At 37.4% G+C, this 22,905-nt stretch overlaps 1 protein-coding gene across 1 annotated transcript in view; it reads left to right on the top strand.

Annotated features, from left to right (window-relative positions):
* Nucleotides 1-22,905, top strand: part of OTOGL (otogelin-like) — a 95,330-nt gene that overhangs the window by 29,311 nt on the left and 43,114 nt on the right. Inside the window, exons 21-27 of the mRNA XM_009704322.1 lie at nt 925-999; nt 2,150-2,202; nt 2,903-3,065; nt 6,401-6,508; nt 7,652-7,790; nt 21,292-21,426; nt 21,904-22,050. Coding sequence (XP_009702624.1) covers nt 925-999; nt 2,150-2,202; nt 2,903-3,065; nt 6,401-6,508; nt 7,652-7,790; nt 21,292-21,426; nt 21,904-22,050 — 820 coding nt within the window. The remainder of the gene's footprint in view (nt 1-924; nt 1,000-2,149; nt 2,203-2,902; nt 3,066-6,400; nt 6,509-7,651; nt 7,791-21,291; nt 21,427-21,903; nt 22,051-22,905) is intronic.

Consider the following 22,905-nt stretch of genomic DNA (forward strand, 5'->3'; position numbering starts at 1 on the left):
CAGCCGTCTACTGCACTTCACAGAAGACATGTCACACTGCTTTAGAGAAGCATGATGAAACTTTTTTAATTCATGGGAAAGCATTTCCACTTGAAAACCTTGTTTTTAATGCTTAAGAAAAAATGAGAAGGAATCTACATAGTAGCAATCCATAGAGTCAAGGATAGTATGGAGTATGGCTAGAACTGTCTTCTGTCTCACAATGCAACCCCCTTCAGTCAAACAGAAGGAAATGGTCAATGAAACGAAATAGTTTTTGTACATTGTGTGCCAAAATTTTACAGCTTACCACCATGGGGAGTTACTAAGTTCAGGTACTGAATTAAAAACTGGAATGAATATTTATATAAACGTCAAGATTATAGAGTTATTGCTGTTCATTGTGACATGTATTTTGGAAAGATCAGTAAAGTTCATACTGTAGGGAAGACTGTTTCAAACTATTAAAGAGAGTGAGGTAACTTGGTATTTCCATATTTTTGCATGTTTTCTAGGGAATTCTGTTGCTACTTCTTATACCATCTAGCACTTACCATAGACAGAGTTAATAGATTTTGCTATGATAATTCCTCTGTCCCATGATTTTGACAGTACTTTGAATGGGAACTACATGTTGCCATATTACTCCCATAACTGGAAAGAAAAGCTCCTTTCTATAAGACTAACGCAAGGAAACAGCAAATAAATAGTACGGAGATTGAGGAAAATCCTGGCTTTGTTGAAGGTGGTAGGAGTTTTGCCACTGACTTCAATACAGTCAGAGTGTCATTCTTTAGGTTTTGCTTTTAGAAGTATATTGTAAATATAAAGATTGAAATAATGAATTATAAGGCCTGCTTATCATAATAGCTTGATAAATGGTTTGCCATTAAATTCCATTTCATCTTACTTTTGTATTTACATGCATAAATATTCTTTTAACAGATCTGCCTGTCATTGTCATTACAAGGGCAAAGCCCTCCAGCCTGGAGAAATCCTCCCTACGCCAACAGGCTCCTGGTAGGTTTGAGCACCAAGACTTTTCTCTTTCATGTATCACAGTTTGGATGCCACTCAAAAGCCTTGAGAATTTTTTCACATAGAATAAAGGTCTATTGTATCAAGATTTTAGTTTTGTTACACACTTAGTAAAAGGGAGCCTACTATAAATTGGATTACGTACCTGCTTATTTGAACAACAGGATACCTGGAAAATTCTGTAAGCCATGGACTAAAGAGTACCTCAAAATGCAGACATAGAAGTTGCAGTCCTATTCTTAGACCTGGGGGCATTCTGATAACAATATGAGGCCCCTTTCGGAAGAATAAACAATGTGATTCTATTTTGGAAAGTCTTTCAAACAAAGGCTTGAAGGGAGCTATATAAGCTATATTTGTGTCATTTTGTATTATTAATTCATGATGGAATCCTGACCTCACTGAAACAAGTGGGGAAACTTCCCAGGTTTCCTGTTCAAACTTGTTCGTTTTACAAGAAATGCTCTCAACCTGCTGATTTAAAATAATTTGTGAGACTTTGTGTCAAGGTTGATTCTTACTGAGGTCTTATATATTATAGTTGTTATAAATGAAGCTTGGTAATCATGTAGTTCAAGAGGTGAGAGTAGGGGCTTCATTTTTCCACCATTGCTGTCCTCTGCAATGCTTTGGGTTTTTCAGTGGTTTTTTTTTTTTTAAGCAAAAGGAAAAAATGAGGACTAAGTTTATTGTTGAATTGTTTTTCTACAATTCTGTATTTTATCATAGAAAGAATCAAGCTGTGTATCCTAATGTCTGTGCAACAGGAAATCTGCATACTGTATCCTTCCATATTCACCAACGCGGATAAGATTTTGTGTTACACTGCCAGCATCCTGAATCACCTGGCCATACATTCCTACCAAAGCTGACAAACCCAGCTTCTTTTCTATTTCAGTGAAGGTTAGGCAATTAAAGAGTACATAAACACCTTTGTGAGTCTGGGCCCTCATTATAGACCGTCGGTTAGAAAACACCAGCAAAATGTTGTTTAGACTCATGCATTTGGATTTTAATCCTGCTCCTCCTGATTTCTGTTGTTTGAATTGGGTTCAGTTGTATTATATTTTTTAACATGGTGGCATAAAACATTTTCTCTTTGAATAAAAATGGGTTTGCTTTTCTTTTCCAGTCAGTGTTTGAATGGAACAGTGAAATGTATTGAAGCCACTACAGAAAACACAGGTAATTTACAGTCTTGTCTCATGTTACAGTTCATAGAGAAAGTTTTTGACATTGAATAGTCATTTAGTTTTCTCCTCATGTATTTTCATTATGAGATACTTAATGTCATGACATATTTAAAATAGGAGGTTAGGAGCACAAGTTGTCTTGTTTTTTTCTTTTTCCTTTTTCTGTAGCACAAATTGTGCTACCACTAGAAATTAAAAAAAATAAATAATTACATGTGAGGTGTACGTCAATATGTTCTTATGGGAAGACTTAAAATTAGGCTGACTATCCATGTTTAGGAAGCCTTAAGATCTTGATTTCTAGAAGGTAAATTTTAAATGAATTTCCAATGGATTTAGAAGGGTTTTCACTACGCTGAAAATTATGTCACTTCTAAAGATTCTGCCTACCTAAGGCATAATTACTCCATCTTTAAGAATGGGCTCTGTATGACATCCAGGGTGCCTAGACCCAGATGCTTAATATGAAGGTTTGGTCTTTTTTTTTTTTTTTTTACATTAAAACATTTATTAATTTTATATTTCTGTAATACAAATGAAGTTATAGACTTTTTTTCAGATTGTATTCTTATGTTTACTGTAATGTAGGCCAACTGTTCATTAAAATAAATAGAATGTGAACAAAAACAAACAGAAAACCTTCAGTGTAAAACAGCAGTTGATCTCATTTAACCTACATTTTGCATTTGAAGTTCACATATGCCCTGAAGGAAAAATCTACTATGACTGCAGATCTCCTGTGCCTGGCTTCCCAGCAGCGGGTGTGAATTGCGGGATCTCTTGTGCGAACCTTGCCATGAACTTCTCCTGTGTCCCCTCACCACCCTGTGCGAGTGGCTGCGTTTGCCCCCCTGGGTAAGCCTTGGCAGAACAACCTGGAGCACAAGCCATATACTTATTTTTCACAGTTTAACTCTGCATATTTTTTTGCTTTTAAAATTCCAGTGGTATCACAGCTCTAATTTTGAAGCTATTGTTCTATAAACTTGCAGTTATACAATCACAGTTAAAAGGCCAACTCTTTCTTTTGTCTCAGAGCCCTTTTCTTCTTCCTGCTGGTGTGAGGCTCCATGCTATAGAGCTGCCTCAGTTGGAGTCCCAGTTTCTCCATCCTGAGACCATGACTCCACTGTCCCATGAGATATCCAGCTTGCTACCAGTCCAACTAGCTAGTATTTGGGACTCTCTGAACAGGAGATGACTCCCACCACTTGCACAGTATAGTTTATTTGAGTGTAGAAGCAAATAGGACAAGAAATTGTAATGTAAACTGGCTGTGTTCCTGCTTACTGACCAAGTAATTGTCTTACCTAGACTTCTACTCAGGCTTACAGTATTGATGCCCAACCTGGGGCAGGGAGGGGTGTGTGTGGGCTGGATCCTGCTCTCCTCCCCTTCATTCTCTCTGCCTCTCTGAACTTAGCCAAAGTTTTTGTTTTCTCAGCTCATGTATTTGGATTTGGTGCCCAGAAACAGTCCGCTGAGCTTTGCAGGGCTCAAATCAAAGTGCAAAAGCTAAAAGCATTTGTTGTGAAGTTTCTGTCAGGATCAACCACCACTCCCTCCATCTGTTTCCATTCTCTCCCCTGATACCTGCTGTGTGCACTTTCAGATTTGAAGAATCAAATATGCTGTGCAAATTGCTGCAATTTGACCTCAGGTGGAGTGCTCCCTGTTTTTTCTCAACATTTGATTTTATTTCGTTGTATGTGTAGCCAATGGTCCCCTGAGAGTATATCAGTTGTGCACAGAACTGAGTGTAATGAGACTGCCAGAATTCCCCTTCCAGCAACTTGTGATGTTCACAGATGACTAAGCACTGGTGAAGGACAGATTTCATGCATAGATATTTAAGATTTCACTAGCTGTTCTTGCCTGGTATTCTGTAATCCTCTACAACCTCTGCCTCAACTGAGGAATTAGCTTTCAAGATCATTAGTGTTATAGCAATAATCAATTATTTTTAACACAAAAATGTGTGAATCTGTACAAGGCATCATATAAAAACTAGTTAAATTTTTACTGAAGCATCACCATGATACTTTCATGAACTTAAACTAGCAACATTGTTGTGAAAGTTCATTTGAAAATTTGAAGTAATTAAAATGTAAGTTAAAAAAACACAGCTAAAGCCCTGCTCTCAGTCAAGTAGCATTATACCATTTCAAATTGAATATGTTACTTGATTATTTTCTGAATGATGAAGTATAACAGGAGTACAGACAAGCCAAATCCCAAGTTTCAGTCAAATAATGGAGTAAAACACATTAACTGTTTTGTTAGGTAAGAGAATAAATACTTACTTTGCTATTAGATAGAAAAGTAAATATGTAACATTTAGTCATCATCAGTGTTAAATTGTATTTCGGGAGCCATTACGCCTTTCAGGCTTATGGTTCCAAGAAGTGAGTATGACTTTTAGCTAGGACGGAGCCAGCAGGGTTATCTTAAAAATCGGGTTCAGAAGTTCTCTTTTTTATACAAGAAAATGTTAAGCATATACCTTATGATATTAAATCCATATGGACAAGTCATGAAAGCCTTGTTATGAGAAGTTTTACTATTATGTCATTTATTTATTCTCTTAAGATGCTGTTCTTCTCTTTGTTTCTCCTTTCCCACCTTATTTCTACCACTACCCATTGTTTGACCCAATGACCCAGCCTTTTGGGGTGGACTCTTGAATTCTCCTGGAGACTGGCACTTTATTCTAGTATCCCGGGTATTTATGGTGCTCACAAAATAAAGCAGCTTGTGCATGGTATTGAAACACTTTCCTTTGGAAACCCATGACAGGATGGACTCCTAGAATGCAAAAAATGGTCCGCTTAAAGTAAAAATGTTTCACATTTTCTATTGCTAAAATTCTTGCATGACAGCTTGTGGTTCTTTTAGTCAGTAGTTAAAGAGGTGACAAAGAATGAGAAACACTGAAAGTCTCTGGTATGTATAAAAATTGAATAGAATATCTCAAAATTTCACAAGGAAATGATCTGAGAATGACAGTAAATTCATCACCCAGAGATACACTGAAAGTCACCCTGAGACTGAGCTGGAGATGTAAGAGGATAAGTTGAATTACAGAAGAGTAGTATGGAAAGGGACCTCATGGGGCTAAGTTATTCTCCTGCCCTCAGGAAGCATCAGCAATATCTATGTTATTCTTGGCAGATATTTAACTTCCATTGACAGAGACTCTAAATGACCTTCCCAAGCCACCCGTTCTAGTGCTTTCCTATCTTTAATTATTGTTCTGAACAATTGACTCTTTTACTTAAAACCAATTAATCTTTAATGAGCTAGTAATTATGGGGAGAAGAAAACTCTAATCTGTGTATTCCTTTTAAATTCAACTTCAAGTGAAGCAATCTTAAGATCATACTTTAAAAACACATCCCTCTGTACTCTCAACCGTGTCTTGCAATGACAACTGCAGGAATTGCTCCCCTAAAGAGCAGCATTGGGAGTGTCAGTAACTTTTTTTTAAAAAAAGTTAATGTTCCTAAGCAGATGGAAATGAGGACATAGAAAAAAGTGATTAACCACATCTCTGGGTCACTTATTCATGATCTAATTAACTTGCCGCTTTTTGCATTAAATGCCACTGTTTGGTCTTAACCTTGTCAGTTGTTTCCGCTTCGCTGGGGTAGGCAGGTAACCTCCACTGCCCTTCATAAACTGTGTTTCTTTTGCCTTGCTAACTCTGCAGCATCTGCCATGGCCCAGCTCACTATCCTGTGCTCAGAACAGGATGGTTGCTGCTCTGCGCAGAGGAGCAGGCACATCGGTTCGGCTGCTTCCCTGGGACAGGAGGACGAGGGAGCAGCAGAAAGGGAAGGGCAACCCGGCTGCAGCCTCTGCAGCGTGCAGAACACACAGATGCTCTGCAGTTTGCAGGCAGGAGTACCTACACTACCTGCACTCTTGCATAGGAGCTGCTCCTACACCAACTTTTTTACACTACTCTTTTGAGGTAGAAAGAAAGTTGCAGCAGCGAGCTTTCTGAAGTCTTCAGCTATTCACAGTGGAGATCATTGGACTTGGACAGCTTTTGCTGCTGAAACAATTGTCCTTGGCTGGATGAAAGACCAGTTGACCTTGGTGGGGTTTAGACAATACACTACACATTCAGTTATGTTGATCTACTTGTGAATTTATGCTTTCATTTTAATAATTGTTTTATTTTGAAGGATGGCTGAGCACAGAGGGAAATGTTATATTCCTGACAGTTGTCCATGCACCTGGAAAGACAGGGAATTTCTGTCAGGAGAAGTGATAGCTACACCATGTTACACCTGGTGAGTGACATGCATTTTGCATACTTCCAAATCATCTGGGTCTAGCCATAAAGTGAAACTGATACAGAAAACTTGTTGAGTACATTGAAAATAAAAAATGTATATGCTTGTTTATAGACAGTTACAGGATATATATTTTATCGGGCTTACTAATAGACTTGGAAGAGTAGGCAGACTTTTGGGAGAGTGCTTCAGGTCTGAAAAAGAAGCAGAAGATATCCAAGTTAAAAAGTAGTCAAGAACAAATGCTTGATTCCACATATATAAGTTAATCTCTGAAAGAAAGACATTTGGCATTTTGGAGAATAAAATATCATGAAAGACAACCAAGGAGAAAAAAAGAGAAATTAAATGTATGACAGTGGTAAATAGCCTGCTCCTTTGGGAACTGGACTGTTTGCAGGATGAGCTTTACCTGACTCATATTGACGCAAAATGGTTTTTCATCCATTATAATTTGCTAGCCAGAATACCTATCTTCATTTAATTATATGCTTAATAATAAAAAAATAAGGTTTAGCATGGCAGCTTTTAATCAGTGAAAAACTTCATTGGCAAATCAACTGGGCTTACACACTTACACAAGCAGAACTAGAGGCTGTCAGTACTACCTTCATACAAATTCATTTAAGTCACTGAATGTAGCTGACAGGAAAAGTAATCCTCCAAAACATCAGCATTTATTTCTTAAACTCATTCTGTACTTGTCTGATATCCTGAAATCTTACAAGTAGTAACTGGATGTCTTTTGCACTGAATATATGCAAATTTTTATCAAAATTTCTTAAGAAAAAAATAATACTAGTGTTTTATGAGTGAGCATGTTGTAGCATGGTGGCTCATCTATATTGGAGGCTGGATGGAAATATTTGCATAAGCCATAAAGATTTTAAGATTTTGCAATCATTTATGAATTTTTATTGTACATTTGTGCTGATGGCAAAATGCTCAACGCTATTCTGCCATGGCATCAGCAATAACTTCAGAAGCAATCCACAGAATAGCTCTGTATTTCAGGGTCTGAGAATTAGTTTCCTTTCATGAATTTATGTATGACTTGAAATAAAGAACCCAAGAAAGTTTTTTCTTGAAAATAAAATGACCCTGCTATGAGAAGATACTGATTGTTAATTTTCCTTACAGTGTTTGTCGAAGAGGGATATTCAATTGCACTAGTTATCCCTGTCCTGCTGTATGCACTATTTATGGAGATCGACATTATTATACCTTTGACGGATTGGAGTATGATTATGTCAGTGACTGCCAAGCTTACCTGCTAAAGGTAGGAGGATATTTTTTCATGTGTCCAAGTGAAAGTTTCTGTAAGAGGACAAGTATTTTGAATATCGGGAGATGATGTATAGAAACAAACATTAAAAGAACGGGTGCAGAACAGATGTGTCTGAAAGGAAGAATCTGTAAATGACATTTTGCGCTCAGCCATTTGAAAATGGTACATAGGTGTGTCCTTACATATCTATGTGGTCTAGAGAAAAACAGAAAACAATGTTTTCTGTTCTACCTTAACCATGCTTTCATCACAATGAGCAACAAATAACACTGTAGAAACTGTTCTAGAACTAGGTATAACCTATGGATTTATTTAATAATTATTTATAAACTGCTTGGCAGAGGGTTAACGATGACCTCTGAGGCTGCTTGGAATCTTTCTTGAATGTGATCTGCATCAGATCTGGAGTGTATGTGTATAATAATATCAAACACAATGATTTCATAATTAAACAATGAAATCCTTCATTGAGATTGTCTGGCAGCTACATGCTAATGTTCCTCATAGCACGCATTTACACTACATTGCTAGCCTTTTTTGTTTAAAAATACCATTACTGACATTTAGAAATATATTCTATTACTAACAACACTATTGTTTATTATCATTGTTGCTATTATTAAGGCTAAGAGTCTGTCTTCTGAGTTACAGTAATGTGTTTAGAAGAATATTCATTTTCGCTCAACCCTGACTGTCTAATCTTAAGAAAAAGCATGGTTTCTCCACAAGGACTACTGCAAATAGTTTATTTCATGCACGCTTTAGCAGAGTATTCACAGCTGTGAAATAAAATAGATTGGTTCCATATTTTTTTCGTGGTTTTTTTTTAAAAAAAGAGAGGTTTGGTAAAGATAAGAAGAATACCTCATAGCAAACTCCTGGCATGTATCATATTGTCTCATAAAAGAGCTCATACTCTTAGAGGTATATGAACATTTGCACAAACCCTCCTCCTTTAAGATGCAAAAAATAGGCATTACTTTACCTGTAAAATGATCTTGCCTGTATGATGAGGTAGAAAGGCAGGTGATCATTCCTTAATTAAGAATGAATTAAGAATGCCATCCAGCCAGAGAGGTGTGTAAGACAAACCTACGCTGCTTTTTCAAACTTTAGTGTGATACTGAATGTTTTGCTTTTACAATCAAATGTCACCTGCCACTCTACTGCATAAGAAAGTACCTGTCTGGAAAGAAACCATGGGGAGCATCTGGAGTCCAAGCATAAAGTTGGCAGCCCTGTAATTAAGGCATGTGGCACACTGCCAATAGGCCTTTCTTCAGGTGAACATGATGACAGGAATGACGGAAATGTTGCCTATGTAGATCTGCTTTTCAGACTTTTTTCAGCTTTTTAAACTGTATTTTTCCCCAGACTTAGCTAATGTGAGAAAGTATGGCCTAATTTGTTCATCATTTTTCTTTTTTCTTTAGTATATGGAAAACTTTCATGATCTATATTGAAAGACTGTTTATTTCAAATTAGGCAGTGCATAATTGTATTTGGACAGATGATGTATCTGTGGGATCATTTTTGACTGTGAAATGTTTGGAGAAGTTTTAGGAAAAAAAAAGAAAGAAAGAAACAAAGAATGGGATCATATGGCAGATGCCCAAGAGCTTTGAGGGAACTAAAACACAGAACTGATGAACTATGTGATGTGCAGTCCTGGAATCAGAGGAATGGAAGATGGCCGTATAACCAAATATTTTAAAAGGACTCCATGGCTGAATTTGGCAGGAACAGAACAATATGTCTGATTTACATCTGAAGGAAATTAATAGAAATTATAATAAAGAAAAATTATAATTGGGGAAGAGTTGAACTCTTTTTTTTTTGTAAAAGAAATTAATGCATGACAAATCTTCTGAGTCATTCTATGAAGACAATAAACATATGGATGAGGATGATCAGGTCAATATGTGTGTATTTTAGCTTAAAGACCTTTTGGAGACAGATTTCAACAAATGTTTTTTAGAGACTAGTCTCTCATAGGATGAGAGTAAAGATTCTTTGAGACACGAATTAGAAGTGAAAAGATAGGAATAAGTGGCCTTTTTTTAGAATGGAGAAATTCTGGTGGCATCTCACAGGGATCCATGCTGAGACCTGCATTCAGCATCTTCAGAAACAATTTTGAAAAGGTGGTGGGAGGATTGAGGTGGAGTATGCTGATAGTAAAGAATCAGTCTGAACAGCTGAAACAAAGACAGACCACCAAAAGGTTCAGAGGATCTTATGGCAGAAAATGCTGCATGATAAAATGGAGGATGGCATTCCACAGTGAAATATGCAAATCAGTGAACGGAAAAAATAACTGTAACTATGCTACCATGAAGATAGGCACTAAATTAGCTACTACTATGCAGGAATGGAATTTTATGTGAGGAAAAATACATGACACATGTAACTGGCATCTTCCTAGTGGCAGCCTGAGTGACAATCCAAATTGTCATCTGTTCTCCAATTTCACATATGCTTTTATTTGTATGTACACAGTTACACCACGGTTGTATCACATACATGTACGCAGTTGTACCACATACTGATGTGGTTAAACTACATTATATGTGCAGACATGATAGCATGAGGAGGCTGCTCTTTTTTGAAATACGCTTTGTTGTTCCTAGAGCAGAGGTTTCCACGGCTGCCTCTTCATAACCATCCTGCCCTACATTGTGGCCATGTGCAGCGACATTTTTTAATAGCAGTATCAGAGTAATATAATGAGTCCCCCTTGAGCTACTCTTTGTTCAGAAGGTATGCAAGAGAGCCCTGTCTCTTAAGAGCCTGTTATCCAAATAAACAAGCCAGGTGAAAGGTGGGAAAGTATATCTAGTTGCAGAAGTTTAAATGCCTTGCCTAACACCTTGGCAAGCATAGCTGTCCAGGGCAGTCTTTGCACCTAAATCATGCTATCAATTCTACAAACCAACATATATATTTACTTTAACTTAAATCATAGAATCATAGAATGGTTTGGGTTCAAAGGGACCTTTAAAGATCACCTAGTCCAACCTCCCTGCCATGGGGAGTATGTGCTGGGTGCTTCATGTTCCCCACCTGCAAGGTATTACACAACATGTAATTTGATAGTTGCTAATACATGATCCATTGACTTAATGGTAGTTTGCAGTGCTGTTACAAGGCTGATTTTTCAGGGACAACATGTAAAAGGCTCACCAAACACCTGAAATCAAAACAGCTGAAGTTGTAGTAATATTGTATATTCAACACTGTAATAATTTTCCTTTCCCTTTTACCCTAATCTTTTTCCTGTGAGAAATGGATGGCTTTGTCTCTGCTATCTTATATACTCTAAACAAAGGTGTTGTAGCAGTGCAATAAGGGAAATGACAACTACAACAAATTTGTTGGCATACTAGTTCTTCCCAGATGTAGAACTGAGTCTAAGAATTATAATCTGAATCCCATATCCCCAGTGGCATGATAATGCACTGTTCCCATCCACATTACCAGCCCTCACTGTTTGATTTGGCTGTTAGCCTCCCTAAATGCGATTTCTTTGAACAGCTCTTTAATTTGTCACTGTATTGCACTGTACCAAACAAAGAAGCCATCCTTACCTTTTACTATGGTTTTAATAAGGAGCTCTTGTGCTCTTATGGGAGAAAAATCAAGCATCAAGTTTCAGCCAATTATGAAACTTCAAACTTTGTTTTCAACATCAGTATCATCTGTCAGGCCTTTTTGTTTAGGGTGACAGTAGGTGTATGAAAAAGCCCTTTATAACTAGTTCAACAGATATATCCATTGGTCAGGAAAATGACAAAAAGATTTAATGCAGCAATTAAGAAAATTAGGGCAGCAATGTTTCATGAAATGGTAACTTAATTTTTTTCAAGGAATTAGGAGTTACATTACACACTGAGAAGTAAAGTTCCTGTATGGGTAAGTGACATTCACAGAGCAGACATCAATAGTTGCTTCTAACATTTTAAAACCTCAGTAATTTCAAAGGAAGAAAAGAAAAAACTTAGCAGACCAACTCATTTAAGTTTTAACAGTGTAGATCATGTAAACACTTCATTTTAGCTAATCTGAATATTGATTAATTTAAGCCAACCAATTTCTTAGTTAAGAAGATTTAAATAGCTTGTTTTCTTCCATTTTCTTGCTTATATTCTGTCTTTGATGATGCTACATTTTTCCCTAACAAAATGGTTTTATTTTTCTAGTGAATTTTTACTGCGTGTTATTTGTACTTGCGGTCTATTTCTTCCACTTGCCTCTTTCATAGACTTCTGCTTTTATAGTAAAATTGCTGTCTTTCTATCACACACGTTGGCCTTTTTCTAGCTTTGTGGTGGTTTTCAGTTTTGCAGTTCAGTGTATTTATTAAGGCTTGTAGGGTCAGTGCCCTTGGAGCCCCTCAGATTTGCTCTCTTCTGAGAAGCAGAATTGTATTTTCTCTGATTTGGGGGAGTTTCCAACCAAGAGTTTAGAGGGATAGTCTACCTGTCAGAATATCCTCGAATAAGAGGGAGCTCTGTTGTAAAGCTTATTTGCCTTTAAAACAAAACAAAACAAAAACCCAAAACAACCTACTGAAATCTTTCCATTAACTTTAGTAGGTTGTCAATAAGGTTCTAAAGCCAAGAAAACGAAGGACTATTTTATTCCTGTATCCTGAAAGATAGAGGTCAGTAGAACTAAGCCCTCATCCTCAAGCATTCACATTTTATGGATTAGTCCTAACTTTAAAGTACGTGATAAAAATATTTTCACTTCTTTTCATCTGACATTAGGGGTTTGGTCATTTTAAAGTCACCTATTTAATGTTTTTCATGCAAACATGAAGGTCCTTTTAAAGCCAAAGTTAACACCACATTTAGTGTGTTGGAGGATTATGAAAGCAGCAACCAGACAAATAATTGAAGTGTTAATGCCAATTAGAAGTGCAGATGTAACACTTTTGGGGCAGGGGACAACACACGAGACCCCATTTGTTAAGGCAGAGGTTCGTTTAAGAAAACATGCATGATCTGGTGAACCAGTACTACAGTTTCCCAAATGATTATCCTACTGATGAGCAGTCCCCAGTGTTAGATACCTGATCTGACCTGGAGAATCCAGCAAGGGAGCTCTTCTCTTGCATACCCCTTCTTTTGTAACTTGAGGCAAGTTCAAAGCTCATAGTTTATGATGTTTTTATTAGAGTGCTTAATACAGAAGTTGGTTGATGTACTGGTAATCTTTTACCTGTTACTTGCTGATATATTTATCTTGATGGGTAAATTTGTTAAACGATGACTGAGCATAAGCTGGAATAATCATACATAAAGCAACAATTCTTCAATTACTCATTTGTCACACCCATGGAGGCAGAAGTAGCCTTTATCCTGTTTTCCCTTATTGAATACCTGTAATTTTTTGTGCAACTTTTTTCAACATCATTTGTGCCAGGTAGCCAGTCTGTAGATGCATGAAGCTGGAAAACCTATAGAATGAAACAGTATTTTGCATGGTCTCTCTTGTAGCCTGTTTGTAAAAATACTACATTCTGCTTGCTGTTAGTCACTCTATGGAGGACTAAAGCTGCAGGTTCATGGTTAACCAACATTGCCAAGCTGATGGTTCATAGTTAAGACAAATATTTTCTTTTAATAGACTCTGAAGATTTTAATGGGAAAGTAAATAATGTTGAATTTGAAATTACAAATATTTAAACTGGAAATCTGATTCAAAAAGTAATTTTCATCTATTCAGGAAATGAAACTGTAGCATGGGGTTCCAATCAGAATGCCTTTATTTTTTAACTAACGTATCTAATCCTCAAAGCCACATTCCAGCAAATAGTTTCATGAGTAAGTGATGTGCCAAAATATGTCCACCTAAAACACTTGTCAAATAATTTATAGCAACAGTAACTGTATAGAAATAATGATGTGTTTCTTGACAATTTGCATGCAAATTTGTGTCCAAAAAAAGGGAGACTACATTTCAGTGGAAATATTATTTAATATGAATAGTTTGCTCTGCTCTAGTTGCAAAGAATACCAATAGTTTGCCATTCATTAGTCCCATGATTTCAGAGGAAACCTTTCTGGATGTCCTCTTTTTCCTGAGTCTCTGGAAGTCCTGTAAGGGTCAGAAGCTAGCTTCCTGTGGGAGACATCACATCCCTTTCCATCCTTGTCTTCAGCTGGGAAGCACAGTGCTCAGATAATGTTGGCTTGTACCTGTTTTTCCATTTGTTCTACCCCTTCTGTGAGCAAAAGATTTGATTACAGTTGGCAATGGATTTGTGCTCTGGTTCCATTTTCTCCAGATCAATGATTTCAGACTCAATTACCTCTAGATGCCTTTCTGTCTCCACCACCTGATTCTCCAGACCATTAAATTATGCGGTGAATGAATCACTTTTATTCTCCAACAAAAGAAAGATTTCTTTCAATTTGTGCAGATTAGCATGGAGGGCTTCCAGGAAAGGCTTGGGGAAAAGTTTCTTGCCCTGAGAATGGCAATTTGGAGGTGGTGTGTGCATAGTGTGACTCGGAAGTTGGATCCTCTTTCTGAGGACCTTGCCATTTAGCGACCACACAGCTTGAAGAAAGTGACCTTTTCGCCTTGAATTTATGCTTTTGGGTTAATGTGCAGCATCCAACAGCCCTTTGGCTATACTGACTGGGAAATGTTATGACCTGATGACTGCCTGAAGAGGCAGTTCACTCGAAGAATGACTGCCTGAGTTGGATTGCCTCTGGTGGGTCCAGCTTTGTGGACTGTTGATGCCCATCTTCTACTGATACAGTAGTAAAAGATGAGCAAAAACCAGCATCATGGGCTGCTGTTTCAGGAAACTGTATGGTTTGTTGGCAGCAGTAAAATGAAAGCCTTCTGCTGTGTTTGAAGTGGGAGGATGCTCAGGCCAGTCACCTGTAGACGCTGCTTAGCAGTTTATGGCCTCTGCCTCTGGGTGTTGTCAGTGAGCTACGAGAACTGTGCATTACATTTACTCTGGTTTAATTCAGGATATGAGTATTTCTATTTCTGAATGCATAGAAACTAAACTTCAGCAGTGTAAATGAATACATTGAATAACTGTTATACTTAAAAAAATAAAAGCTTTGTGCAAGTTCCAGCTTTCTAGCTCCTGCCATCATTTGCTGGAGCTCAGAAAAGGCAAATTTATCACCACTATGTCTTACCCTTTTTTTTTTTCCTGTTATGTTGTATTTTATCATTCCAACCAACAATGACAAAATATGGACATTTATCATGCACTTATTAATAAAACAATACTAATAGACCTCATATAAATACCTGCTTAGATATTGAAAACTAACACCACCAACTGTGCTGCTGATTTGTGATTCAGAATAGCTTGTGTTGCAGAATGTGTCACTTGGAAACAAATATTTGAATGTTCCCAAATCCTTAATCTTCAGAACATCTCTTTTTTAATTAGAAAGGGATTGCAATAATGTGACCTGTGCAAAAGCCAAATCTGATACACAAGCAGGCAAAGCTAAGAAAATGAAATAAAATAAAATCTGCTTTAAATGATCTTTTCTCAAACCTTTTCATATAGTTCTCTTAAAATACAAAAAAGAAAACCAAAACCTTTCCAGTGAACTGTCTCCGATTAATCAACTTTTTCAAAATTAAGAAACATTGACTTACAACAATGTTTTGAAGTATATCAAGTAAAATATTCCGTCATGTACCTTTCATTATTAGGAGTAGATTTAAAAAAATTATTTGGATTTAAAAAATACTGTTGACAAAACCTCAGAACATCCAACAACTCTATATTGCCATAAAATCTACTACAAAAAACCTATGTATAATAAAGAAAACATGACATAATGATTTATTTTTCCTTCTGCTTGTATACAGACACACAGATACTGATAATGCATCTTTCTCAAGAGTTGTTGAGAGTTTATTCTGCCTGAGGTGCATCCTTTTCGGAAGTCACTTTTGTCCTGGTTTGGCTTTTAAAGAAATAGGAACGAGTTGTCATGGAAGCATTAGCAGACATCTTGAAGTTGTTTGAGGGAGAGTCAGTAGCTGGAATAATCTCACTCCCTTTGAATTTGCATCGGTGAATCTACTCAATCATGTTGCTGTCCTCCATTTCTACTCAACTGTGCTACAATGCTAGAAATGTGTCATATCTTACAGGCGTATTGCAAGTTTCTTTGCCATATTTAAGTGAAAATAATCACATAATCTGCATCTCTGTAGAAGATGCTAAGGAAAAGAGAATTTATGTGCATGTGTGCGTGCATGAGCAATTTAGCTCCTAGGCTTTTAGTTCCTATATGTGTTTTCTTTAAATACTTGTATAGAAACATGTAACATCAGTGGGAAAAAAAAGCACTATTACTATTCCTTTTCTCTCTCCTGTAAGAGGATCACCTACTATCTTTCCTATAATATTGTTTCCCAACTTTCACATGGATTTCTTCCCAGACTAAGACAGTGTGTATCAGTGCCATCTGCTGACTCCAAGCAATACTGCTCCAATGTTTGAGTAGCTATGGGGAAAAGCATTTGACGATACAAATGTGTACAGGTTGCAAAAGCAGGGATTAAATAAAGTTACACAGAATGTATATATATAATTTTGAAATAGCACAGAAGAAATTATCACACCAGCAATACAAAAGAAGCCTTCCAACAGGAGATGCTTCTTGGCATAAATTGTGAATGAGTTTTGCATAATTAATGTGTTTTCACTGATTATCTGGAGATCAACCCCCCTGTAAAGTGGCACAAGAAACTAACAAAGCAAGATCATGTCAGGCACCAAGGCATTTGTCTGCTCTCCAAAAACACTTAAATATTTATGCCTAAATGCTCACTAAATCTAGGCTAAAATGCTTTACTTCTCCTAGGATCAAGCTCACTAGAAGTAATAGTTTCAAATTTTAAGTTCCTTCAGAAGAAACTTCGAGCCCAATAAACAACCACCAAATTAATTCTGAGTTTCTATAAAATTTCCTGAAAGGTTAAGTCTGAATAGAGCTAATGGTATCTCTCTGAAAATATGTATGACAGAGAAAGCAAATTCTACTTTTTAAACTACTCTATTTTTTTCCCAGTATTTTTAGAGCCTTTTGCATTTGTTTGTGCTTGTGGCTATATATGAAAACCTCTAAAGAGTCATTAAAACAAAAGGAAAATAGGACTAATCTATCTCTATCCAGTTCCCAGTATGTGCCTAGGTGCTTTTATGGCCACCCTAGTTTGCAAGTTAGCGTATTGTAGGGAACAAAATGAAAAAAAAAATGAGGAAATCAGGGTATTAAGAATGGAAAAGAATGAGTCTTTACACTGAACAGTTAGAAGGATTTTAATGAAACTTTCAACGAAGATAAATACAGCCACTTTTAAATTGTCTTCTCCCAGGCTGCATTTTGACTATGTAAGCACACCGCACAGCCTTGTTATTGGTTGACAGCAATAGAAGATTTCTAACGGGATATTGAAATAGAAAGTTTCTAACAAAAATAAACCTTAGCATTCCCAAGCACTACTAAAAAAAAAAAAAAGGAAAGCAGAGCTTTGCTTTCTCGGCTAGGAAGAAATATGGAAAAAAAGTGCAGTGAAGTCTAGAAAAAGAATGTCCTGAGCAGTGGGACTGACAATGAGCTTTTGACTGACTGCCCGGAGCTGTGACTCTGTCTTCCTTGTTGCTTGGCAACTCCATGTTATCACAAAGAAACTGATATTAAGTTGGAACAGGCTGGATATGGTAATTTACGTGGGAAGATACTCTTGCAGTGGGAAAACCATTTTATTTCTAGTTTCTGTCAGCATAAGTAGGTTTCACATGATGAACTGTAGTACATCCCCTGTTGGGTGCATTTTACCTAAAAAGGTAAAGAGTGACTCTGCCTTGGAAAGAGACTGTGCAGAAAAGAAAAGAAAATCAACCAAAAAACACACCTTGTTATTCTTTAGACCTGCTCCTAGTGTCTACTCAGACATTTCTTCCAGTGGTAGTGACAAAAGTTTGTTTTCATAGCTGTGTGGATCTAGTGCAGAGATGGAACTCGATCATTATCATTTATACTATCACAGTCCCTAAGAACTGTCAAGATTTGCCCAAGACCTCACTGTCTTATACAAACATTAAAAGATGATCCTTTATCTAAATAATCCCTGCTCTTTCTTTTGTGCTGGCAATAGCTAAGTGCTAAGTTTCAATTCCACTTTATTTCTTCCCTGCTGAAGGAAGAGGCTGCACATGTAGCAGTTACAGAATAATTTGAAGACCATAACAGAAGATGTATGTCATTCAACTTTGAATTTGTCTAGTACTGTATGGCTGGGAAAGGACTCAATTTTTATTGAGGTGTATAGAGAGAATGGCAAGGGTATGTATGTAAAGCAAATCGCATGACTGAAGCTTTGAGCCCCAAAAGATACATAATCTATAATGGTGTGTTTATATTTGGGTTTAGGTCTAAGATTTAATTAGAAAGAGAGAAAGCACAGACGACTCAGGATTTAATGCAAAGCCTGTTTTCTTAAATGTTTGGTTTACTCATAGCTGTACTGAACCACCACCATCTCTCTGCATTTCCATCCTGCATCATTTCTAGTAATTTAACACCCGCATACAGTCCTACAAGTAAGTACTTCACATGTCTTCAGGACTCCCTGTTCTGGCTTCGGTCAGCAAAACACTCCCTTGTCTCCAGGCTTCTCTCTACTGCAGAGTTAACTTGAAATATAACTCAACTTTTGCCCTTGGCTCAAATCCCAACCATACACAAAAACTTCTGACTTGGGTATGTTGATGCTGTTCAGCTGAAGGGATTGGCCTGGACTGTCAGAAAGCCCAGGCAGCAGCTTCAATTAGCATAGCTAATACAGCTACCCGCTGCTGCTCCAAGATCTTGTCTTTATTGCCAAAAAAGGTGTATTTTTACTGTGGGATAATTATCCTCAATTAACTATCCTTATTTAAAATAAAGCCCTCCATCTCTTTCCTTACAGTGAAGACATTGCTTCCCTATTAACTCAGAGTGTCCCCTTTTGCTGAGGCTAAGCTAACAGAAGAGGAATGAACTCTGCAATGAAAATAGCCCACAATGTCCTAGGCATCAAATAGACCCAGAGACTGCAAGCAAAGTCCTTTTCTGAACTGACTCATGGTGAGGAGGTAGCTTCCTTGCTCACTTTTCAATTTGGCCAGCACAGCATATATCAGCTTGCATCCTATCTACCACACTAATGAGTTTGTCTTCTTTTTAATTTACCACATCACCTCCAATAAATCCAAAAATGCTCTGGGCTGTTATCTGACTTGGAGGGGAATAATTACTGGACTGACTCCAGCAGCAAGCTTGGCTTAATTAAAACACAGTATATTTCCCAAAAAGGTAGTGACCAATTTTATTCTGAGTGCAACCTAAAACAACTTTACAACAGAATGGAACAGACAAACTTTGCTTTACCCTGCTAAATCATGATGAGCTGATTTCCTATATTCCCTTACCACTAGCAGCTAGTGGCTAACTTTACCACTTTACCCACCTTAACTGTTGTCTTCCAAGCTAATTGCTAACACATACCACCTGCTTCTTAAGCCCTGGCATTAGGTTAACACAAAGCTTGCAGGGAGTCTCCGATACCTTACATTCATTGCATTCACTCATGCTTGCTGTAGAGAGTTTTCTATGCTAACTAGCAGCATCCTCTGGCTTGCAGGCCATGCTGGACTAAGGGTAGCAAAACCTCTATGTGGCAACAAAAATACTTCTACACTTCCCATAATCTAGGGTTGGGATGATTTCCCTTTTTTAGGTTAACAGTGTTCTTTAAACAGTTTGGTCTCTATGACTTTCATTAAGCAGAAAAAAAAAAAAAAGCTGCTTCCTGTAGCACCCATATTTTCTGTATGCAGTGTTTCTCACTGGTGAGGAAAAATTGTTGATACTTTGTTTATTCTTGAATTCTGATGAGCACAGAACAAATCGGGTACAAATGTGAGGCAGGCAAGGAGTAGTTAGGAGCAGGCACCCAGCACCTTTCAGGGGTACGCTCACCATGGGAGAGTTACACTGGCCAAGGAAGAGAACAAAGCTCTGGGGAGAGATGCTGTGGGCACAAACCGTGGCAAGGGATCCCTTCCAGTATGGCCAAGTGGGGCTCTCCAAGAGCGCTGCTGGGAGCCAAGAGGCGTTCCCAGGGCTGGGGAACGGCTGAAAACCATCATTCCCAGCTTGCCCATTGTGCCCATTAGCACCTCCAATTAGTTTCAGCTAGTCATAGTCTCAGGGAGCAAGAAGAGAAGTTTAAACATCTTTTTGTTTCCAGCACTACCCAAGTGTCTCATATAAGACTGGATGACTCAGCAAGTGAGATATATAGCTTGACACCTCTACGATTTTTATTTCATACCTGTCTCAGGTTTGTAATGGCTATAGGACTCAATTTGATCAAAAATTAAACTGGATTCAGAAGCACTGTTATTGGCTTATATTGATGTTATAGAGTTAACTCTCTCAAGTCTTTTCTATAGTTATGGCTTCTTGTTGACTTGCAAGGATTGGTACAGAAATGAATCGAAAGACAAATTAAAATAAGAAAAAAATAAGAGTAACTCAACTTTATTTTTGTTTGTGGCAATGTTATCAACTCTGAAAATAAAGCTGGTCTCCTTTCTTCCAGTACTAATCCTAGCATGGGGAATTACAAGGTGCATGTATGTTTTCCTCAGGGTACAGAAGAACCACAGATGCTGTAGGTGAATAAACAGACATGTTGAGCCAAGATGCAAAAGCGATTTTATGTGCCTAGAATGAAAAAATAATTTACAGGCTGAAGAGCCAACAGACATGGGATTGGGAAGGCAGTAAATTTGAATTTTGGGTACTAAAACACTAGCAAATGAAAAGATGGCAGAGTAGATAAATCTTCCAAATGTTAAAGAAAAAAAACACAAACACATATATGAGCAGAAACCTTTGCTCACTCCAGTAACATTGAGTATGACTCATGGTTTTGTGAATTTTGACGGGTGGTGGTACAAAAATTGTTCTATCTAATACTGACAGATGGTAGATTTCTTCATTTTAAAAATACAAAACCAGCTTGATCTCATGTACCTTGGTTTAAAAATAAAGCTCTTTTTATAGCATGTCTTGATTTTGACAGCCATACTCTGCAGTAAATATTGGATTCCATGTATAAGCACATTTTAAAAGCCTAAACTAGACTCTTATTTCAGGGGTAGGCTGATCATCTGAGTTGGTGAAGTCCTCAGAAAGAGGAGTCACAGCTGAATGTAATGGCTCTTTGTGTTTAACTCCACAGTTTGAGTTGGTTGTGGGTTCAGCTTTGAATTTAAAAATGCATTTCCTTGTTTGGTAGCTTTCTTAAACATAATTTCAAAGATATGTAAATACCAAGTTATCCATCTTTTTTGTGATGGTAAGCCCAGAGTAAATATGCAGGAGTGAAATACAATTGAATATATAAGTAAAATGATCTCTTCTTCATATTGCAGAGCACAGATAACTCAAATATATCTATAATTGCTCAGAACAAAAAGTGCTTTGACAACGATATTGTTTGCTCAAAGAATGTTTTCATCACTGTTGGAGACACTGAAATTTATTTTAGTGAACTTTCGGAGAAGCAGGTTAGTTATTTTCTTTCCTTTTTGGGTTGCCCTTTAAGATAAGCATTGTAAAATTACAACTCTAAAGCAGCATATTTTTGGAAAACATCTCTCAGTCTGAGTTAACATAGTACAAGTACCTAGGCCTGCATAAAGCAGCAGGTCCCAGGAAAAATCTTATTTTGTCATTGTTTTTTTCAAGTTCTATTTGTCCTACAAAGACGACTGCTCAAAAGCCTCAAGCAGTTGAAGCGTATTGGCATTTACTTGGTTTTTTTCCACATGTCTTTGAAAGGGAAACCGAAGTACAAAATCAAAGCAAACTTGAATGATTGAGAAGACAAAATATCAAAGTATTAAATGACATTTCTAGTAATGTTATTGATCCCACTATATGCTAAAGAGAAAATATTCTTCACTATACACTTTGTTCTTAACTGGCTGCATACCTTGGTAGAATTGTTTTATTAGATCTTAATAAATATTCATTTCTGTCAGAAGACCTTAAGGGGACAGGAAAACAAATCTAACTATCAGCTTTGGAAGGCTGGATATTATACTGTGATACACTTTCCAGAACAGGACATTACAATTCTGTGGGATAAGAAGACAATGATGCATGTTAAAGTTGGACCTCGATGGAAGGTAAGTCAAAATAAAAACCTAAGATTTTTGTGTAGAGCTCTGTGTTGCTAACATGATCTGTGATTGTCTTCTCTTCATGCCTACCTTTCCCGGTGATACAGCTGTTTATCACGGTGATCAGCTGCTAGCATTTCCCAGATAGGAAGAGACGGAGAATTCAATTTAATGGCTGGACTCCTGAAGAGAAGGGGTGGTTCCTACATGCATGTTTACTCTGTTGCTCCACATGTTGCAACCTTGCAGATAGGCAGTGATTCAGCTCTGACTCAAAGTTACTTTGGGGGCGGGAAGACAGGGTTAGTTTTGAGTTACCCAGTTCACTGCATGTTTTCGTAATTCCTGAAGCCAATGGAAAAGAAGCTCCCATATCTAGTGACGTGGAAGTTTGCAGATTTGTAGCACAAATTGGATTAGGCTGATGATGGAACTGCACCCTGAGATGTAGTAGAGGCTGCTGAGATGAACAGATGGCATCACGTCTTGGGTGTCAATTAAGAAGACAAGATCAGGAAAGGAACTACACAAAACCTGACATTTAAACCTAATAAGTATACCATGACAGGGTTCAGCCATGATGCAGTGAAGAATATGAGGTTCCTTCTCTTGCCAGTTGCTCTCCTCTGTTCGATTTCTACATCATCATCTGTCTTGCTGTCTCTGCAACTCAGTCTTTGGGTCCTGGCAGAGTAACCTGATCTGCACATTTTATAATTACATTAAACCATGAACACATATATTGAGAGGGGGCTCTTTCCAGTAGAAGTAAAGCAAGCACTCTATGCTAGAATACAACATCAGATTTTTTGAAGTGTGAGTTGAAGTTACAATGACCATCTAATATGGTTTTAAAGCAAC

This window comes from Cariama cristata, unplaced genomic scaffold, assembly GCF_000690535.1.
Source record: "Cariama cristata isolate BGI_N322 unplaced genomic scaffold, ASM69053v1 scaffold11687, whole genome shotgun sequence".
Classification (NCBI taxonomy): Eukaryota; Metazoa; Chordata; class Aves; order Cariamiformes; family Cariamidae; genus Cariama; species Cariama cristata.